This window comes from Lepidochelys kempii, chromosome 10, assembly GCF_965140265.1.
Source record: "Lepidochelys kempii isolate rLepKem1 chromosome 10, rLepKem1.hap2, whole genome shotgun sequence".
NCBI lineage: Eukaryota > Metazoa > Chordata > Testudines > Cheloniidae > Lepidochelys > Lepidochelys kempii.
The window spans coordinates 11,214,344-11,228,742 of NC_133265.1; the positions used below are offsets into that span (position 1 = coordinate 11,214,344).

General features: G+C 44.5%; 1 protein-coding gene across 6 annotated transcripts in view; it reads left to right on the forward strand.

Annotated features, from left to right (window-relative positions):
* CARD11 (caspase recruitment domain family member 11) overlaps positions 1-14,399 on the forward strand; it is a 135,589-nt gene that overhangs the window by 113,080 nt on the left and 8,110 nt on the right. For 5 of the 6 annotated variants that reach the window (XM_073361963.1, XM_073361961.1, XM_073361960.1 and 2 more), the window contains exons 14-21: positions 1,363-1,495; positions 2,114-2,315; positions 8,459-8,585; positions 9,655-9,895; positions 10,309-10,405; positions 11,513-11,602; positions 12,907-13,039; positions 13,622-13,801. In XM_073361963.1, the coding sequence (XP_073218064.1) occupies positions 1,363-1,495; positions 2,114-2,315; positions 8,459-8,585; positions 9,655-9,895; positions 10,309-10,405; positions 11,513-11,602; positions 12,907-13,039; positions 13,622-13,801 (1,203 nt within the window). Of the gene's footprint in view, positions 1-1,362; positions 1,496-2,113; positions 2,316-8,458; positions 8,586-9,654; positions 9,896-10,308; positions 10,406-11,512; positions 11,603-12,906; positions 13,040-13,573; positions 13,802-14,399 lie in introns of all 6 variants that reach the window. The other variant, XM_073361959.1, reaches the window with a different exon arrangement.

The following is a 14,399-nucleotide window of genomic DNA, read 5'->3' on the forward strand; positions in this document are numbered from 1 at the left end:
AATGAGTCTGCTACAGCCTTAGCTAACAGCTATGTGACTTTCAGCTCACGTAGTAGAGCTAAATGTGGAATTTAGCTCCCGAGGTTTGCTCCTGGGGTCTGTCGGTGTTACATATGGTTGGAGGAAGGCGGATACGTGAAATGCACTGGCTTTCCATTATCACAGGCAGAACTGGGATAGGAGAGGGATGCCTGATGTTCACTGACCTCCATTAACACAGGTAGAACCTCAGCAGGGATATAAAGGACTCCCACCCTCACACCTTTTGGAAAATGTAACAATTAAGACCAACTCAATTCACACAAGACTCTCTTTTTTTCATATGGAATATGGAATAGACCCCAGTATGCAGGGATTGTAATGACCAGAAGTGACATTCAGTGCTGAAAAGGAAACAAATGACAATTGAACCTTGTATTTTAGAAAATGGTGTTGGAGCACTGGCTGTAGAGGGAGCTGCAGCTTGTTTCGTCCAAACCTCTTTTAGCGGGAGTCACAATGAGAAGTGATATAGGGGCAATGGCTGTGGAGCAGTTCTCTGAGCCCAGCCTTTCCCAGCAGGAGTTGCTATAGGGAATGGTGAATGGATTCTGGCTGTTGGAGGAAGAGGTAGTGTGGACTAAGCAAGGGACTGGGAACCAGGAATTCCTGAGTTCTCATGCTGGCTCTGGTCCAGAACGGATGTGTGATCTTTGGGCATGTCCCTGAACCACTCTGTATTTCAGTCTATCCATGCACAGAGTGGGGATAATGATGCTTTTCTTCTTGGGCTGTTGGGACCATTAGTTAATGTTTATAAAGAATTTCTCAAAGGGATTGTTACATTCCATCATTCTTTCACTGATCCAGTGGCCCTGGAGCATTTATGGAAAACCATTTGTGTGGGGCTGCTAATTTACAAGGTGCCTTACAGATATCAATGCATCCTCTGTCCTAACAGTCTAAATAAGATGGGACACAAAAGCACAAGAAAAAGCCCAGGTTTGCACTTCAGAAGAGGAAAGGCAAGATGGTGATTAGTGATAAGAAGGAGGGGGGAGCGATTGCTTGAAGAAGTGGTCTTAGGGAGGGATTTGATTTGGAGGAGAGAGAAGGCATTTGGCTGGTAAGGACTAGGTGACTGTTCCAGGCTTAATAGACAGCATGACAGAAATATGAAGCTGAGAGTGACCAGATAGACTTTGGATGAGGGGGATTCTCATTCCTGCCTCCAGGGCTGGTGGATCCCATTCCCTGCTGTGAATCAAAAGAATGTGTCTCTCCCCAATCCTTGCCCTGGGATCAGCTACGCCTGCACCTTTCCCCAGTCTCTGTTTCCTCATGGCATTGGGAATTCCTTCTGATTTTTGTGTCCTTTTTCAGATGACAGTCATGACAGATACTCTCATGGAGCTCCCTCAGTGCACTCCTCCTCTTCCTCTCACCAGTCTGAAGGCATGGAAGCCTATGACCTTGAGCACGTCAGCTCCATTTTTAGGAAGTTCTCTCTGGAAAGGTATTTTGGGGATGCTGGTTTATCTGCCCTAGGCTGATCTGGGGACATAAAGGCTACCCAGGGTAGGGTTGCCATCTTTAAATGCAAGATATTAGATCACTCATACCAGAGGCTGGGATATCATATGGCATGGTGATATCACAATGTTGCATGAGCAGTTCGCTTCCTCATGTCACAGTGCAGCAACACAACACGTTATGTGAGGACCGTTTATCCTGCAAACTGAGGCTGTGATTGACTGTCATGATTATCTCAGAAAAATCAGGGGAGGCAAGTGATCTGAAGAAAGTAGCTTCACCCTAGTGACCTTGTTGTCTCCCTGCTGCTAGTTACTAGACGCTGTGCCATTATATATCTGAAGCTGTTCAGTTTTGTTTTGGCATTTAGGAGGTGCCCAGATGCAGCTCTCTAGTACAACTTATGTAGTAGTGTAGCAGAGAGGACAGATTTCTCGGGGGTATTAGATCCTAGTGCTTGATAAATGTAGAAAGCTCATTTGCATGCCCCGTTCCCTCCCCACATTTATCCTGAGTGGAGAATTTCTCTGCTGGTCCCAGACCAGTTGAGAGAAGCTGAGAACTGCATTGTCTAAGCTGTTTGTTTGTTTCATGAACACAGACCTTTCCGTCCTTCTGTGACATCTGTTGGTCGCATTAAGAACTCTTGCCACACTATCCAGCGCATCACACTGAATGGAGACAGCCTCAACTCAGAAATCACTCTGCTGGGGGGGAATGACAAAGGAACCTTCATCAGCTCTGTCAAGCTGGGATCCCTAGCAGAGAAAGCAGGCCTCCGGGAGGGACATCAGCTGCTTCTGGTGAGCATTAAACAAACAACGAACAGCGTGTGCTCATTGCACTAATCCCCTTTGTTTCTTTTTTCTTCTTTTAATTCTCTAGTAATGACAAAACTTGAGTGTCTCTGCAGCCGATATTCCTACATCTTTAGATCCAATCAGGAATCCTGCTGAGCAAGTCTGGAAGTGGGTGTATTTGTGGGCTTCCCAGACACCTGCACAATTACAGCTTACAATGACTCCAGCTGGAAGAAGCTGGGACAGGAGTGACTGTCCCCTCCTTTTACACCCTTCGTTATAGTGATACCCCTTGGAAAAGACTAGCATGGGAGTGGCCGTGAGCTTTCCCTGTCACCTCTGTCTTGTGTTTGCTTGTTTGTTTTCTCTTGTTCAGTCTGTAGAGGCTGGTAGGAGGCAGCATGCTGTGAGAGAAACAGAGCCCTGATTGGGCAGCCAAACAGTCAGCCAGCGGCACAGGTGCAGCAAACAGAGCTATAAACAGGGGAGTTTGAGTGGGAGTGTGTAAGGGGAGTATGGGGGTAGGGATGGGTGGTCTTCTGATTTTGATCTGGTGTTTCTTTGGGTCTTTGTTTTTTCTTTCACAAGAATTTAGGCAGGAAAGCTATGGCAGGTACAGAGGCAGCAGTGGTAGTGACCCAAGCCATGGAAGAGACAATGAAGATGACCGGACGTGGAAGCTGTGGGATGTACATGATCCTACAGCAGGTACCTGAAAAAAGCTTTGTTTGTATGAAGTTCCACTTGATAGAGCTGATGGAAGAGAAAATCTGAGGCATGGAGATGCAGGTGGAAATTATGGTTGAGTTTCGAGGGGGATTCAAGAAGATGATGGAGCAAAGGCAAGAGGAGGCTGCAGGGGAAAGTCAAGACTTGCAGATGCAAGCTAGACTGAAAGGACTCAGAGCAGAGTCTGATGGGTGAGGAGAGTGGTCAGTGGAAGCATGTGACTACAAGAACCAGGCTGAGGAAAAGACCAGCTGGTGAAGGAGAAATAGAGCTCAGGAACAGGTGTGCCAAGTTGGAAAATGAAGAAGGGGCACAGCAGGCTGTAACTGAAGGAGGGAGGGCAAGGAAGAAGAGAAGAGTTGCTAGTCCTACAAGAAGAGAGGAAGAGTCAATGGAGATAGCCGGAGTTCAGAGCCTCAGGAGGATGCAGGATGACTTGCAGAAGGTTGTAAGGGAGAATAGAAGACAAGAGGACTCGCAGCCAGAAAGAACAGGAGGAAGGCCGGAAAAACATACCATCACCAGGAAAGTGCAGGTCTACATGACTGGGGACTCCCTACTAAGAAGAACAGACAGGCTTGTCACTATGGCTGAACCAGAGAACAGAAGGGTGTGCTGTCTGCCAGAAGCTAAGATATGGGATGTGGACCTGAGACCGAAGAGGATCCTAATGGAAGCAGGAAAGAATCCACTGATTATCCTTCATGTTGGAACAAATGACACAGCTAGATTCTCACTGGAACATATAAGGAAATGGAGGCTCGTTTGATGTGCAGAGGGATTCTTCCCGTCCCTAGAGGAGGAGAACGAAGGCGAGACAAAGTTATGATGATCAACAGATGGCTCAGGCAGTGGTGCTATAAGGACTTTGGGATGTTTGACCATTGGGAGGCATTCATGGACAGAAGACAGTTCTCATGGGTTGGACTCCATCTGAGTAGGAAGAGAAATAGATTTCTGGGATGGAGGTTGTCACAACTCATTAAAAGAGCTTTAAATTAGGAACTCAGGGGGAGATGGTTGGCAGATGCTCATGTAATCTCCATATCTGCTTTTAACAATAAGAGGAAGGAAAATCAAGGAAGAATGGACACAGCAATGTAGAAAGGAATAGCTAATATTTTTTTAAAAAGCGGGGGGAAGTAATCCAGGAAACTACAGGCCTGTTAGTTTGACCTCAATTGTATGCAAGGTCGTGGAACAAATTTTGAAAGAGAAAGTAGTTAAGGATATAGAGATGAATGGTAATCAGGATAAAATACAACATGGTTTTACAAAAGATAGATCTTACCAGACCAACCTGATCTCCTTCTTCGAGAAGATAACTGATTTTTTTAGACAAAAGAAATACAGTAGATCTAATCTATCTGGATTTCAATAAAGCATTTGATACAGTTCCACATGGAAAATTATTAGGTAAATTGGAGAAGATGGGGATTAATATGAGAGTTGAAAGATGGATAAGGAACTGGTTAAAGGGGAGACTACAACATGTCATACTGCCAGGCTGGATCGAGGTTACTAGTGGAGTTCCTTCGGGATCGGTCTTGGGACCAATCTTACTTAACAGTTTTATTACTGATCTTGACACAAGTGAGAGTGTGCTAATACAATTTGCAGATGATACCAATTTGGGAGGTATAGCCAATACAGAGGAAGACCGGAATATCATACAAGGAGATCTTGTTGGGCCTCATCTGGATGACCTCATAAACTGGGATAATAGAAATGGGATGCAATTTAATAGTGCAAGATCATGTTTAGGGACAAACAACAAGAATTTTTGCTGTAAGTTGGGGACTTTTCAGTTGGAAGGACAGAGGAGGAGAAAGATCTGGGTGTACTGGTTGATCACAGGATGACTATGAGCTGTCAATGTGATGCGGCCATGAAAAATGCTGTCCTAGGATGCATCAGGTGAGGCACTTCCAGTAGAGATAGGGAAGTGTTAGTACCATTGCACAAGGCACTGGTGAGAGCTCATCTGGAATACTGTGTGCAATTCTGGATGTGATGGGATCCCCAGGGTGCAGCCTGAACTGTGCCCTCTGAACTCTCTCCAGCCTGGGTTGTCTCTCAGAATGCCTTGCTAGTGACCTGCAGCAAATCCCTCCAGGGGCTATCACTCAGCACAACCGCATGTGGAGACCCAACACCCAGCTAGATTGCATGAATGCTTCCAGAGCCACTCATGAATCACATGGAGAAAGGCACCAGAGCCAAATCCCCCAGCTCCCAGCACTGTACCTCAGGAATATACCGTCTTGTGCTGCTCAAGATGAGCAGTGCAAACTCATTAATTGGTTCACCTCTTCATCAATGGAAAGTGGATATACACCAGCCTTTGTATAAAACCTGAGCACATTTACCACACACTTCAGGCAAACCCACTGGTAAAGATAAACAATTGGATTGACTACAAAAGATAGATTTTAAGTGACTATAAGTGATAGGCAAAAAGTCAGAGTTAGTTACCAAAAGAAACAAAATATAAGCACACAGTCTAAACTCTCAACCCTATTAGACTGGGCACCAACTAGACTATGCAGTTTTTCTCACCCCACTGGATATTGCAGTTCTTAATATACAGATTTGTCCCTTAAATCTGGAGCAGTCTACTCTGTTGGAGTCTTCAGTCTTCTTCCGAATGTCTTGGTTGCTTTCAGCATAGGTGGGGGCAGAAGAAAGGCGAAGCATGGGCCTGCTCTGTTCTGTTTTATACCCTCAGTCCCATGTGCCTGGGCAACACACAAATTCAGGCATGTCTGGTGGGCATTACTGAGTCTCTAGGCAAGGTTGAGCAATTCCCCTGGTGTGGCCTCGTGCAGGTGAGTCATTGAATTGTAGCTCCCTTGCTGTACAATGGCTGCTGATGGTTGTATGACACCCCTCCCAGGCACTGGTTACTTTCCTTGCTGTTGCATCTGGGGAGCTAATATCTGGCTGATTCTCCAATTTACAGCATGTTTTAGTGACAACCATACAACACAATTCTCATAACTTCATATGCATTAATGATATACATATATGGATAAAGAAATTACTTTCAGCAGATCATAACCTTTCCCCTGATACCTTACAAGGCATGCTTTATATGTAAGATCATGATGATATAAAAATGAAGAATATGGGAATTACAGGACGCTCCCCCAAGGTATAGAATGTCACACTGGATATCCCATGTTTAAGAAAGATGAATTCAAACTGGAACAGATGCAGAGAAGGGCTTACTAGGAGGATCCAAGGAATGGAAAATCTACCTTATGAGAAGAGACTCAAAGAGCTTGGCTTGTTTAGCCAAACCAAACAAAGGCTGATTGTTCTCTATGAATACATCAGAGGGATAAATACCAGGGAAGGAGAGGAGTTATTTAAGTTAAATGCCAGTGTGGACATAAGAACAAATGGATATAAACTGGCCATCAAAAAGTTTAGGCTTGAAATTAGGTAAAAGTTTCTAACCATCAGAGGCGTAAAGTTGTGGAACAGTCTTCCAAGGGAAGCAATGGAGGTAAAAAACCTAACTGGCTTCAAGACTGAGCTTGATAAATTTATGGAGGGAATGGTATGATGGGACTGCCTACAATGGCATGTGGCCCATCTGCAACTGCCAACAGCAAAAATCCCCAATGGCTGGAGATGGGATACTAGATGGGGAGGGCTCTGAGTTACTACAGAGAATTCTTTCCCAGGTATCTGCCTGGTGGGTCTTGCTCACATGCTCAGGGTCTAAGTGATCACTATATTTGGGGTCAGGAAGGAATTTCCCCCGGGTCAGATTGGCAGAGATCTGGGGGTGGTGGTGGAGGGGAGCGGGGTTTGCCACCTTCTGCAGCATGGAGCACAGGTCACTTGCAGGTTTCAGCTAGTGTAAATGATGAATTCTCTGTAACTTGAAGTCTTTAAACCATGATTTGAGGACTTCAGTAACTCAGCCAGAGGCTAGGGGTCTGTTTCAGGAGTGGGTGGGTGAGGTTCTGCAGCCTGCAATGTGAATCATAGAATCATAGAATATCAGGGTTGGAAGGGACCCCAGAAGGTCATCTAGTCCAACCCCCTGCTCGAAGCAGGACCAATTCCCAGTTAAATCATCCCAGCCAGGGCTTTGTCAAGCCTGACCTTAAAAACCTCTAAGAAAGGAGATTCTACCACCTCCCTAGGTAACGCATTCCAGTGTTTCACCACCCTCATAGTGAAAAAGTTTTTCCTAATATCCAATCTAAACCTCCCCCCCTGCAACTTGAGACCATTACGCCTCGTTCTGTCATCTGCTACCATTGAGAACAGTCTAGAGCCATCCTCTTTGGAACCCCCTTTCAGGTAGTTGAAAGCAGCTATCAAATCCCCCCTCATTCTTCTCTTCTGCAGACTAAACAATCCCAGCTCCCTCAGCCTCTCCTCATAACTCATGTGTTCCAGTCCCCTAATCATTTTTGTTGCCCTTCGCTGGACTCTCTCCAATTTATCCACATCCTTCTTGTAGTGTGGGGCCCAAAACTGGACACAGTACTCCAGATGAGGCCTCACCAATGTTGAATAGAGGGGAACGATCACGTCCCTCGATCTGCTCGCTATGCCCCTACTTATACATCCCAAAATGCCATTGGCCTTCTTGGCAACAAGGGCACACTGCTGACTCATATCCAGCTTCTTGTCCACTGTCACCCCTGGGTCCGTTTCCGCAGAACTGCTGCCTAGCCATTCAGCCCCTAGTCTGTAGCGGTGCATTGGATTCTTCCGTCCTAAGTGCAGGACCCTGCACTTATCCTTATTGAACCTCATCAGATTTCTTTTGGCCCAATCCTCCAATTTGTCTAGGTCCTTCTGTATCCTATCCCTCCCCTCCAGCGTATCTACCACTCCATGTGCAGGAGGTCAGACTAGATGATCCTGATGGTCCCTTCTGACCTTAATGTCTACAAGTCTATGAGCTGTTATCCTTTAAACTGTTATACCCAGTAGCCACTTCTGCCTGGAGAAGCTGTCATTGTGGTAGCTCTGTGTTTTGTCCAGCCCCATGGCTTGTGCACCGTTCCCTACTATAACTCCTGCAGCAACTGGACATACTATGAGCTTCCCCCCACCACCAGGATTCCTATACCCTTCCCTATTGCCGCTCTTGATAGGAGAAGCTGGGAAAGGAATAGCTGCCAGCTTAACCTAAAGCCATCATCCCTATACCATTCCCAGTAGTGACTCCTACTGGAGAAACATGGATTATCATGGAGTTACAGTTCCATCAACTTCTAGAATTTCTAGAGGAGAGAAAAGAAGCTACAGACAAATAATTTAAATGTAATTTCATTGCTAGCAAAAATAGGCAGGTTGTTTAATCTAGAAAAGAACTATAGAATGTAATGGGTGACATAGTTGGCTCACACACTGAGCTCACAGCTAAGAGTCTCTCTTTCATCTAGCTGGAAGGCTGCATCAAAGGGGAAAATCAGAGTGTTCCCTTGGATACCTGCACAAAGGAAGAAGCTCACTGGACAATTCAGAGGTGCAGTGGATCAGTAACACTCCAGTATAAACCAAACCATGAAGGTAAGACCTGAAGTTTGGCTCATCACAGATTGCCAGAATTCTAGTTAAGGCAAGTCCACTGCTAAATCAGAATCCACTGAGCCAAACTTTGCTTTTAGTTGTACTGGTGTAAACCTGGGGTAAAATCCATTGGTTTCTATAGAATTACTCCAGATTTACACCAATGTAACTGAAAGCAGAAATAGCCCATACATCTGGCATTCCAAGAGTCTGCAGAGCTTAGTGGGTGGGTCATTGGAAACAATCATCACAATGTGCCAGATGATTTTTGTATACTATTTTCTGTGATGTAACATGGTGTGCTAAGTTTTCTTTTACACCTCTAAAGTCTGATTTAACAGTTACACTTTGGAGATTACCTTGTTTATTACTGTTGCAGTTTTATCTTATCTTTAACAGCTGAAGTGCAGGCATAGTGAATGGAGTTTGGTTTTAATGATCATGGCTTGTAGGAATAATTTGGTATTTTGGATTAAAAATTACATTCCAAAACCCATTTTTTACTTGTGTAGCTATGTTGGCCCCTTCTTTATCCTGGGCAGGGGAATTCAGTTGTACAGATCATGCTGGAAGTGATTGCTTTGATTTTCTTTTGATGTTTAAGTAGAAAAGAATATCACACTTTTTTGAGCACCACTTGGCTGCTGATAAAGCATGTTACAGATTGTGGGAGTGCCAGGTACAGCTGCTAATAAAGTGAATAGCCTGCCATTAGACCGCCTGGTAGAATTCATGTTATATTTGCAGGATGCAGCTTAAGCTTTTCAGCCTGTGACTTTGTTGGGAAGTTCACTGTTTTGTGGATGATTTGTATCTAACCTATCAGAAATGTATCCTTACAACAGGATTCTCTTATGGGCTGGGGTACCTGCAGCGTGAGCTGCTCCCAGACCATTCCAGCTATCACTCTAGAAGTATGAGTTTCCTCTCGGAAGTGCCCTATCAATTTAAACTAGGATTTCAGTGTGGTGAACTTCTACCACAACGGTGCCTACTCATTGAAAGCTAGGAATACAGCAGCACTTGGCCACAGATTGACCATGCTTGGCTCCTTCCTTTGTTGCTACAGGTTACAGGAAACTGCTGACGGAACTGGAAGAAGGATTGATCACATCAGGGGACTCATTTCACATCCGCCTGAATCTGAACATCTCTAGCCAGCTGGACTGCTGCTCCCTGTCAGTGAAGTGTGATGAGATTGTGCATATTCTTGACACCATGTACCAGGGGAAGTGTGAGTGGCTGTGTGCCAGAGTTGACCCTTTCACTGACAGGAACCTGGAAATGGGGACCATCCCCAGCTACAGCAGGTGAGCATAATGCAGGCTGAAATAGGACAGTGACCATGACCATGAGCAGCAACTATATGAGCACTGTTGTGTAAATCAGTACCTGCTATAATGGGGGGAGGTGCAACTCTCAGAGTTGGCGGTCAGGACGGGTGTTTGGTTGAAAGGTGAGCATAAGGGTTTCCAGATTTTATTAAGAGACTGTGAGTTTCTCAGAGAGCAGGATAGGAAGATGTACAACGGAGACCCCCTTTTCCTCAGCTCCGTACCACAGTCCTGCTGACTATTTTGTTCCATGTCTTTACTGTGTGATTCAGCCATTCCTCATTGCTGTTCTCTTTAGTCTTTTCCCAAACACTGACCATTGCATCCACTCTTCCTCTAGATGGTCTCAAATGCATCTTCTTGATCCACATGTTCACTGTTTCTTGCAGAGCCCAGCAACTCTTTCTGGTGAAGCTACAGCGGTTGATGCACAGAGGCAGCAGGGATGAGACGGAAAGTTCATCCAACACTCTTCGAGCACTCCGGGTAGGTCTCCACAGCCAGGGTTTTCCACACCAATTGTTCCAGCATTCTTTATTGATCACTACTTCATGTTTACATTACATTCCTGTTTTGAATCACTCTCTGTAAGCTTCCTTTGGTCCCCCCTGTGGGTAACTGTCTTGTGTCTCCATTCCTTTTACCCACAGTGTTCCCTGCTCAGAGGCTAGCTCCAGTGTAATTTTAACTCCTGATGCTGGCAGGGAGAAGTCTCCACATATTTAATATCCATTCTACCTGGTCTCTAGTCTCTTTAAGTCTTCCACACCTCAAACCTCCCAAAGGTCTTTCCCTCAATCCTACCTGGGGAAGAAGCTATGTCTTTAGAGCTAATAATCAGAATTTCTTCTCTCCTATCTTGAACAAGCATCTAACCCCTAGAGTTCTCTTTGTCCCAGGCCCAAAGAATCTGTCTCCTCCAAAAGTATATCCCGTGCAGAGAAGTGGGATTACTGTATCTTCTGTGCATCAGGTCTTCAGACCTTTTCCCCTACTCACAGTGATACTGGGTTGAGTCTATTCCTTTAGCCCCAAGAGTTCCTATTATCTACACTAGTACATTAGTTTTCTGCTGTATTAGCCACTTTGTGTGCACCTAGCCCTCCTTTAACACACTTTGGGATCACACGTAAGAATGCTTCTAATAATGCAGAGATGCTACAATCACCATTTGGATTAGACTTCAAACAAGGCAAAGCACCAGAAGGTCCTCCAGTCTCCACTGATCAAGTGTCAGGGTAGATGGCAATCATTGGCATAAAAGCATTACTGGATGCAAATAGCCTTGCCATCCCACAGCAAACTAGTCACTGCACAGGTGGCCTTTGGTCAAATCTCTAGTGCAGACACAGTCACAGAGCTTCCTCTGAAGAGAGGCATGTGGTGAAGTAGAAACAGGAGCAGAGTTACTCATCATAGGCAGTGCTAGGTCTGTAGTTTGCACAGAACACTCCTTGACTTTGTAATGGATATGAATGCTAATGAGTCACTATCTCCTTAACTGTAAATAGCCAAATAGCTGCTCAAGGCCTGTTTTGTTTTTGGATGCTGCAATTTACTGAAATTGATCTTTTCCTGTACAATTCTTATCAGAATACACTGCAGCCTGAGGACCCACAGAATGACCCCAAATCCAGCCCTCGCCTCTCCCGTGCAAGCTTCCTTTTGGGACAAATTTTACAGGTAATAAAGTTAAAATTCTCCTCTACAAAACATCAGAGCATGATTTTTCACTGGGAGCTTTGAGTCAGACATCTCTTTGTGACATTCTCAAGTATCTGAGTCTAACTTCCCATGTTGGAGACATTGTATAAGTGCTTATGATTGTGACAAAGAGCTTTAACATATGAGAAATCTGATTGATTTATACTTTCTAACTGTCCCTGTCATGCGGGACCTTTAGCTTTTAATACTCTCATCTCCATTATTAATATAATCTGGATATAGCATACAGCCCTGCCCTGAAGGGCTGAAATGGACCTCATCTGAAGCATGACAATAAATTCTCTTGGCCAGACTAACTTTCTTGGTACTTAGGAGAATGAAATCCCAGAAGAGAATAGCTTTTTAATTGCAGGGGCAGATATCATGGAGAGGATCGAGAATGGGTGGGTGAATGGTACGATTCATAGATTCCAAGGTCCAAAGAGACCATTGTGATTATCTAGTATGAACTCCTGTATAACAGGTCATTGAACTTCCCCCAGACAATTCCTAGAGCAGATCTTTTAGAAAAACATCCAATCTTGATTTTAAAATTGTCAGTGATGGAGAATCCACCATGACCCTTGGTAAATTGTTCCAGTGGTTAATTACTCTCACTTAAACATTTGCACCTTATTTCTAGTCTCAGTTTATCTAGCTTCAGCTTCCAGCCATTGGACCATGTTATGCCTTTCTCTGCTAGACTGAAGAGCACACTATTAACAAAAACCCCTAAGGGCGTGGTTTGGAAGGTTAGAGAATGCCCAGGTTGGGGAATGAATATTTGGGTGGATGGTGGATGAAAGAAGCATTTTGTTAGGTGTTAAATTCTGCTATAGGAAAAAATGTCGAGTGCTGACAAGCTAAATGTTGGGGGTTGCAATAAGTTAAGGGTACAGAAATGGGGAGAGTCTGTGGAACTGCTGTGCTAACATTCATAGTGGGCATGCTACTCCCCAGTAAGTCCAGCTGTAGTAACTCGGTTGATGCCGGAGGGTTTTGAGAAAGAAATAGAACATGACTCATAAGTAGAGAGAACAAGAGGGAAAAAATCCCACAGGGAATAACAAAAGCTGAAGGTCAGATCTATGTTGTTTAAAATAGCCCTGGAATTCAGCCAGCAGCTCTGTGGAAGCATTGGTGAACCTGTAGCCTTGTTTTTGAGGTAATTCAAATCTGGTAGATAATGGAAGGGGACATGGAGCAAACAAATATGTGGAAGAATAAAGAATATAATTCCATAGAATGGATGAAGGTCAAGCCTCTTTGTTTGCGCCTTTCAGTTTGTTAGCAGGTCTGAAAACAAATACAAACGTATGAACAGCAATGAGCGAGTCCGCATTGTCACTGGCTATCCCTCCAGTCTGGCCCGGACCTCTTCTGAAGCAATGAAGCTGCTGCCTGATAAACTGGAAGGTAAGGACATAACAGCATGACAACATTTTACACCCACTTGACATAGGTTAAATGACTACACAGGTGGAAGGTAGGGCACAATCAGGTCCGAGGCCTTTTCCATCTCTAATTTTTATGTTCTTCTGCATGTGACTCAATCCTTGGATTTTTCTGGAGAGGCAGGGGGAAGATAGCCCTTGAAAACAAGTCCGCTGGACTGAAACTGCCTATTTTGTTGACAACTGTTCCTAGGTTCTCTCCTGTTCTTCCTCCAAGGAGGCATAACTCCAAGTAGTGAATTAGAGTTGAGCAAAGGAAAATTTAAGCTGTTAATCAGGAAAAATGTCTAACTGAGTGGTCTATTTAGCTGTGAAATAGTCTCCTGAGGAAAATGACGAGGGGCCTATTGCTTGAGTCATTTACAACTAGACTGGACATTGCACTGGAGAATATACTGTAGGGGACAATACTGCTCTGGGTGGAGGGATTGATATAATGACCAAACATGCAATTCCCTTCTCTAACATATGTGATTCTTCTACATCCTTCTCCCAGTACTGGTGAAGAACAAACTAGATTGTAAACGGTCTCCTCTTTACTCAGATTTGGATTCAGAAAGTGAAATCAATAAGAGCCTAAGTCTGATCCCCTATAGTTTGGTGCGACCAATCCACTGTGACCGCAGGCGCCCGGTCCTCTTCACTCCCACTATGCTTGCAAAGACCTTGGTGCAGAAGCTTCTCAATTCTGGAGGTGCCTTGGAATTCAACATGTGCAAGCCAGGTAATTGTGTAAAAGATTGCAGTGCTAAATTTACATGCTAAATTTAGCAAGCCTTTTTACTGTAGGTATACAAATGCCAACTGCGGGGGACTCCTGCTGCCATGTCACCACACAGGGTAGCTCTGGATCCTGTAATGTGACAGTTTGTAAGAATATTCTGAATGTGTCTGAGATATCCATCATAAATGGTCCTGAGGTGCTGTCTGTGAACGTTGTACATGTGTATGTTCTATAGTTGTCATGATACACTCCAGGGACTGGCATGTTGTGAGTGCTCTTTGTCAGTACTAATGTGTTTAACTCTAGGTAATGTGACATTTTGATCAGCTCGTGTCTAGCTGTTGCTATAATGATGAATATCTTCCTTCCAAGCAATTATAGGTTTCTTTCCAGTCCAGGGCATGAAGATCTTGCATTTGATCTTCTCCAAAGACTGGGTTTTTGAGTGAAACTCTTTCTTGTTAACTGTTTACCATTCAAAGCAGTATCCTGTACGTGATTGCTCTGGGATACTACTGTCACCGCTCCAATTAAGCGCCACCTGAGTTCCACTCACCAGACAGCTATGAGGATCCAAGTGCTGAATCCCTTGTGTTTT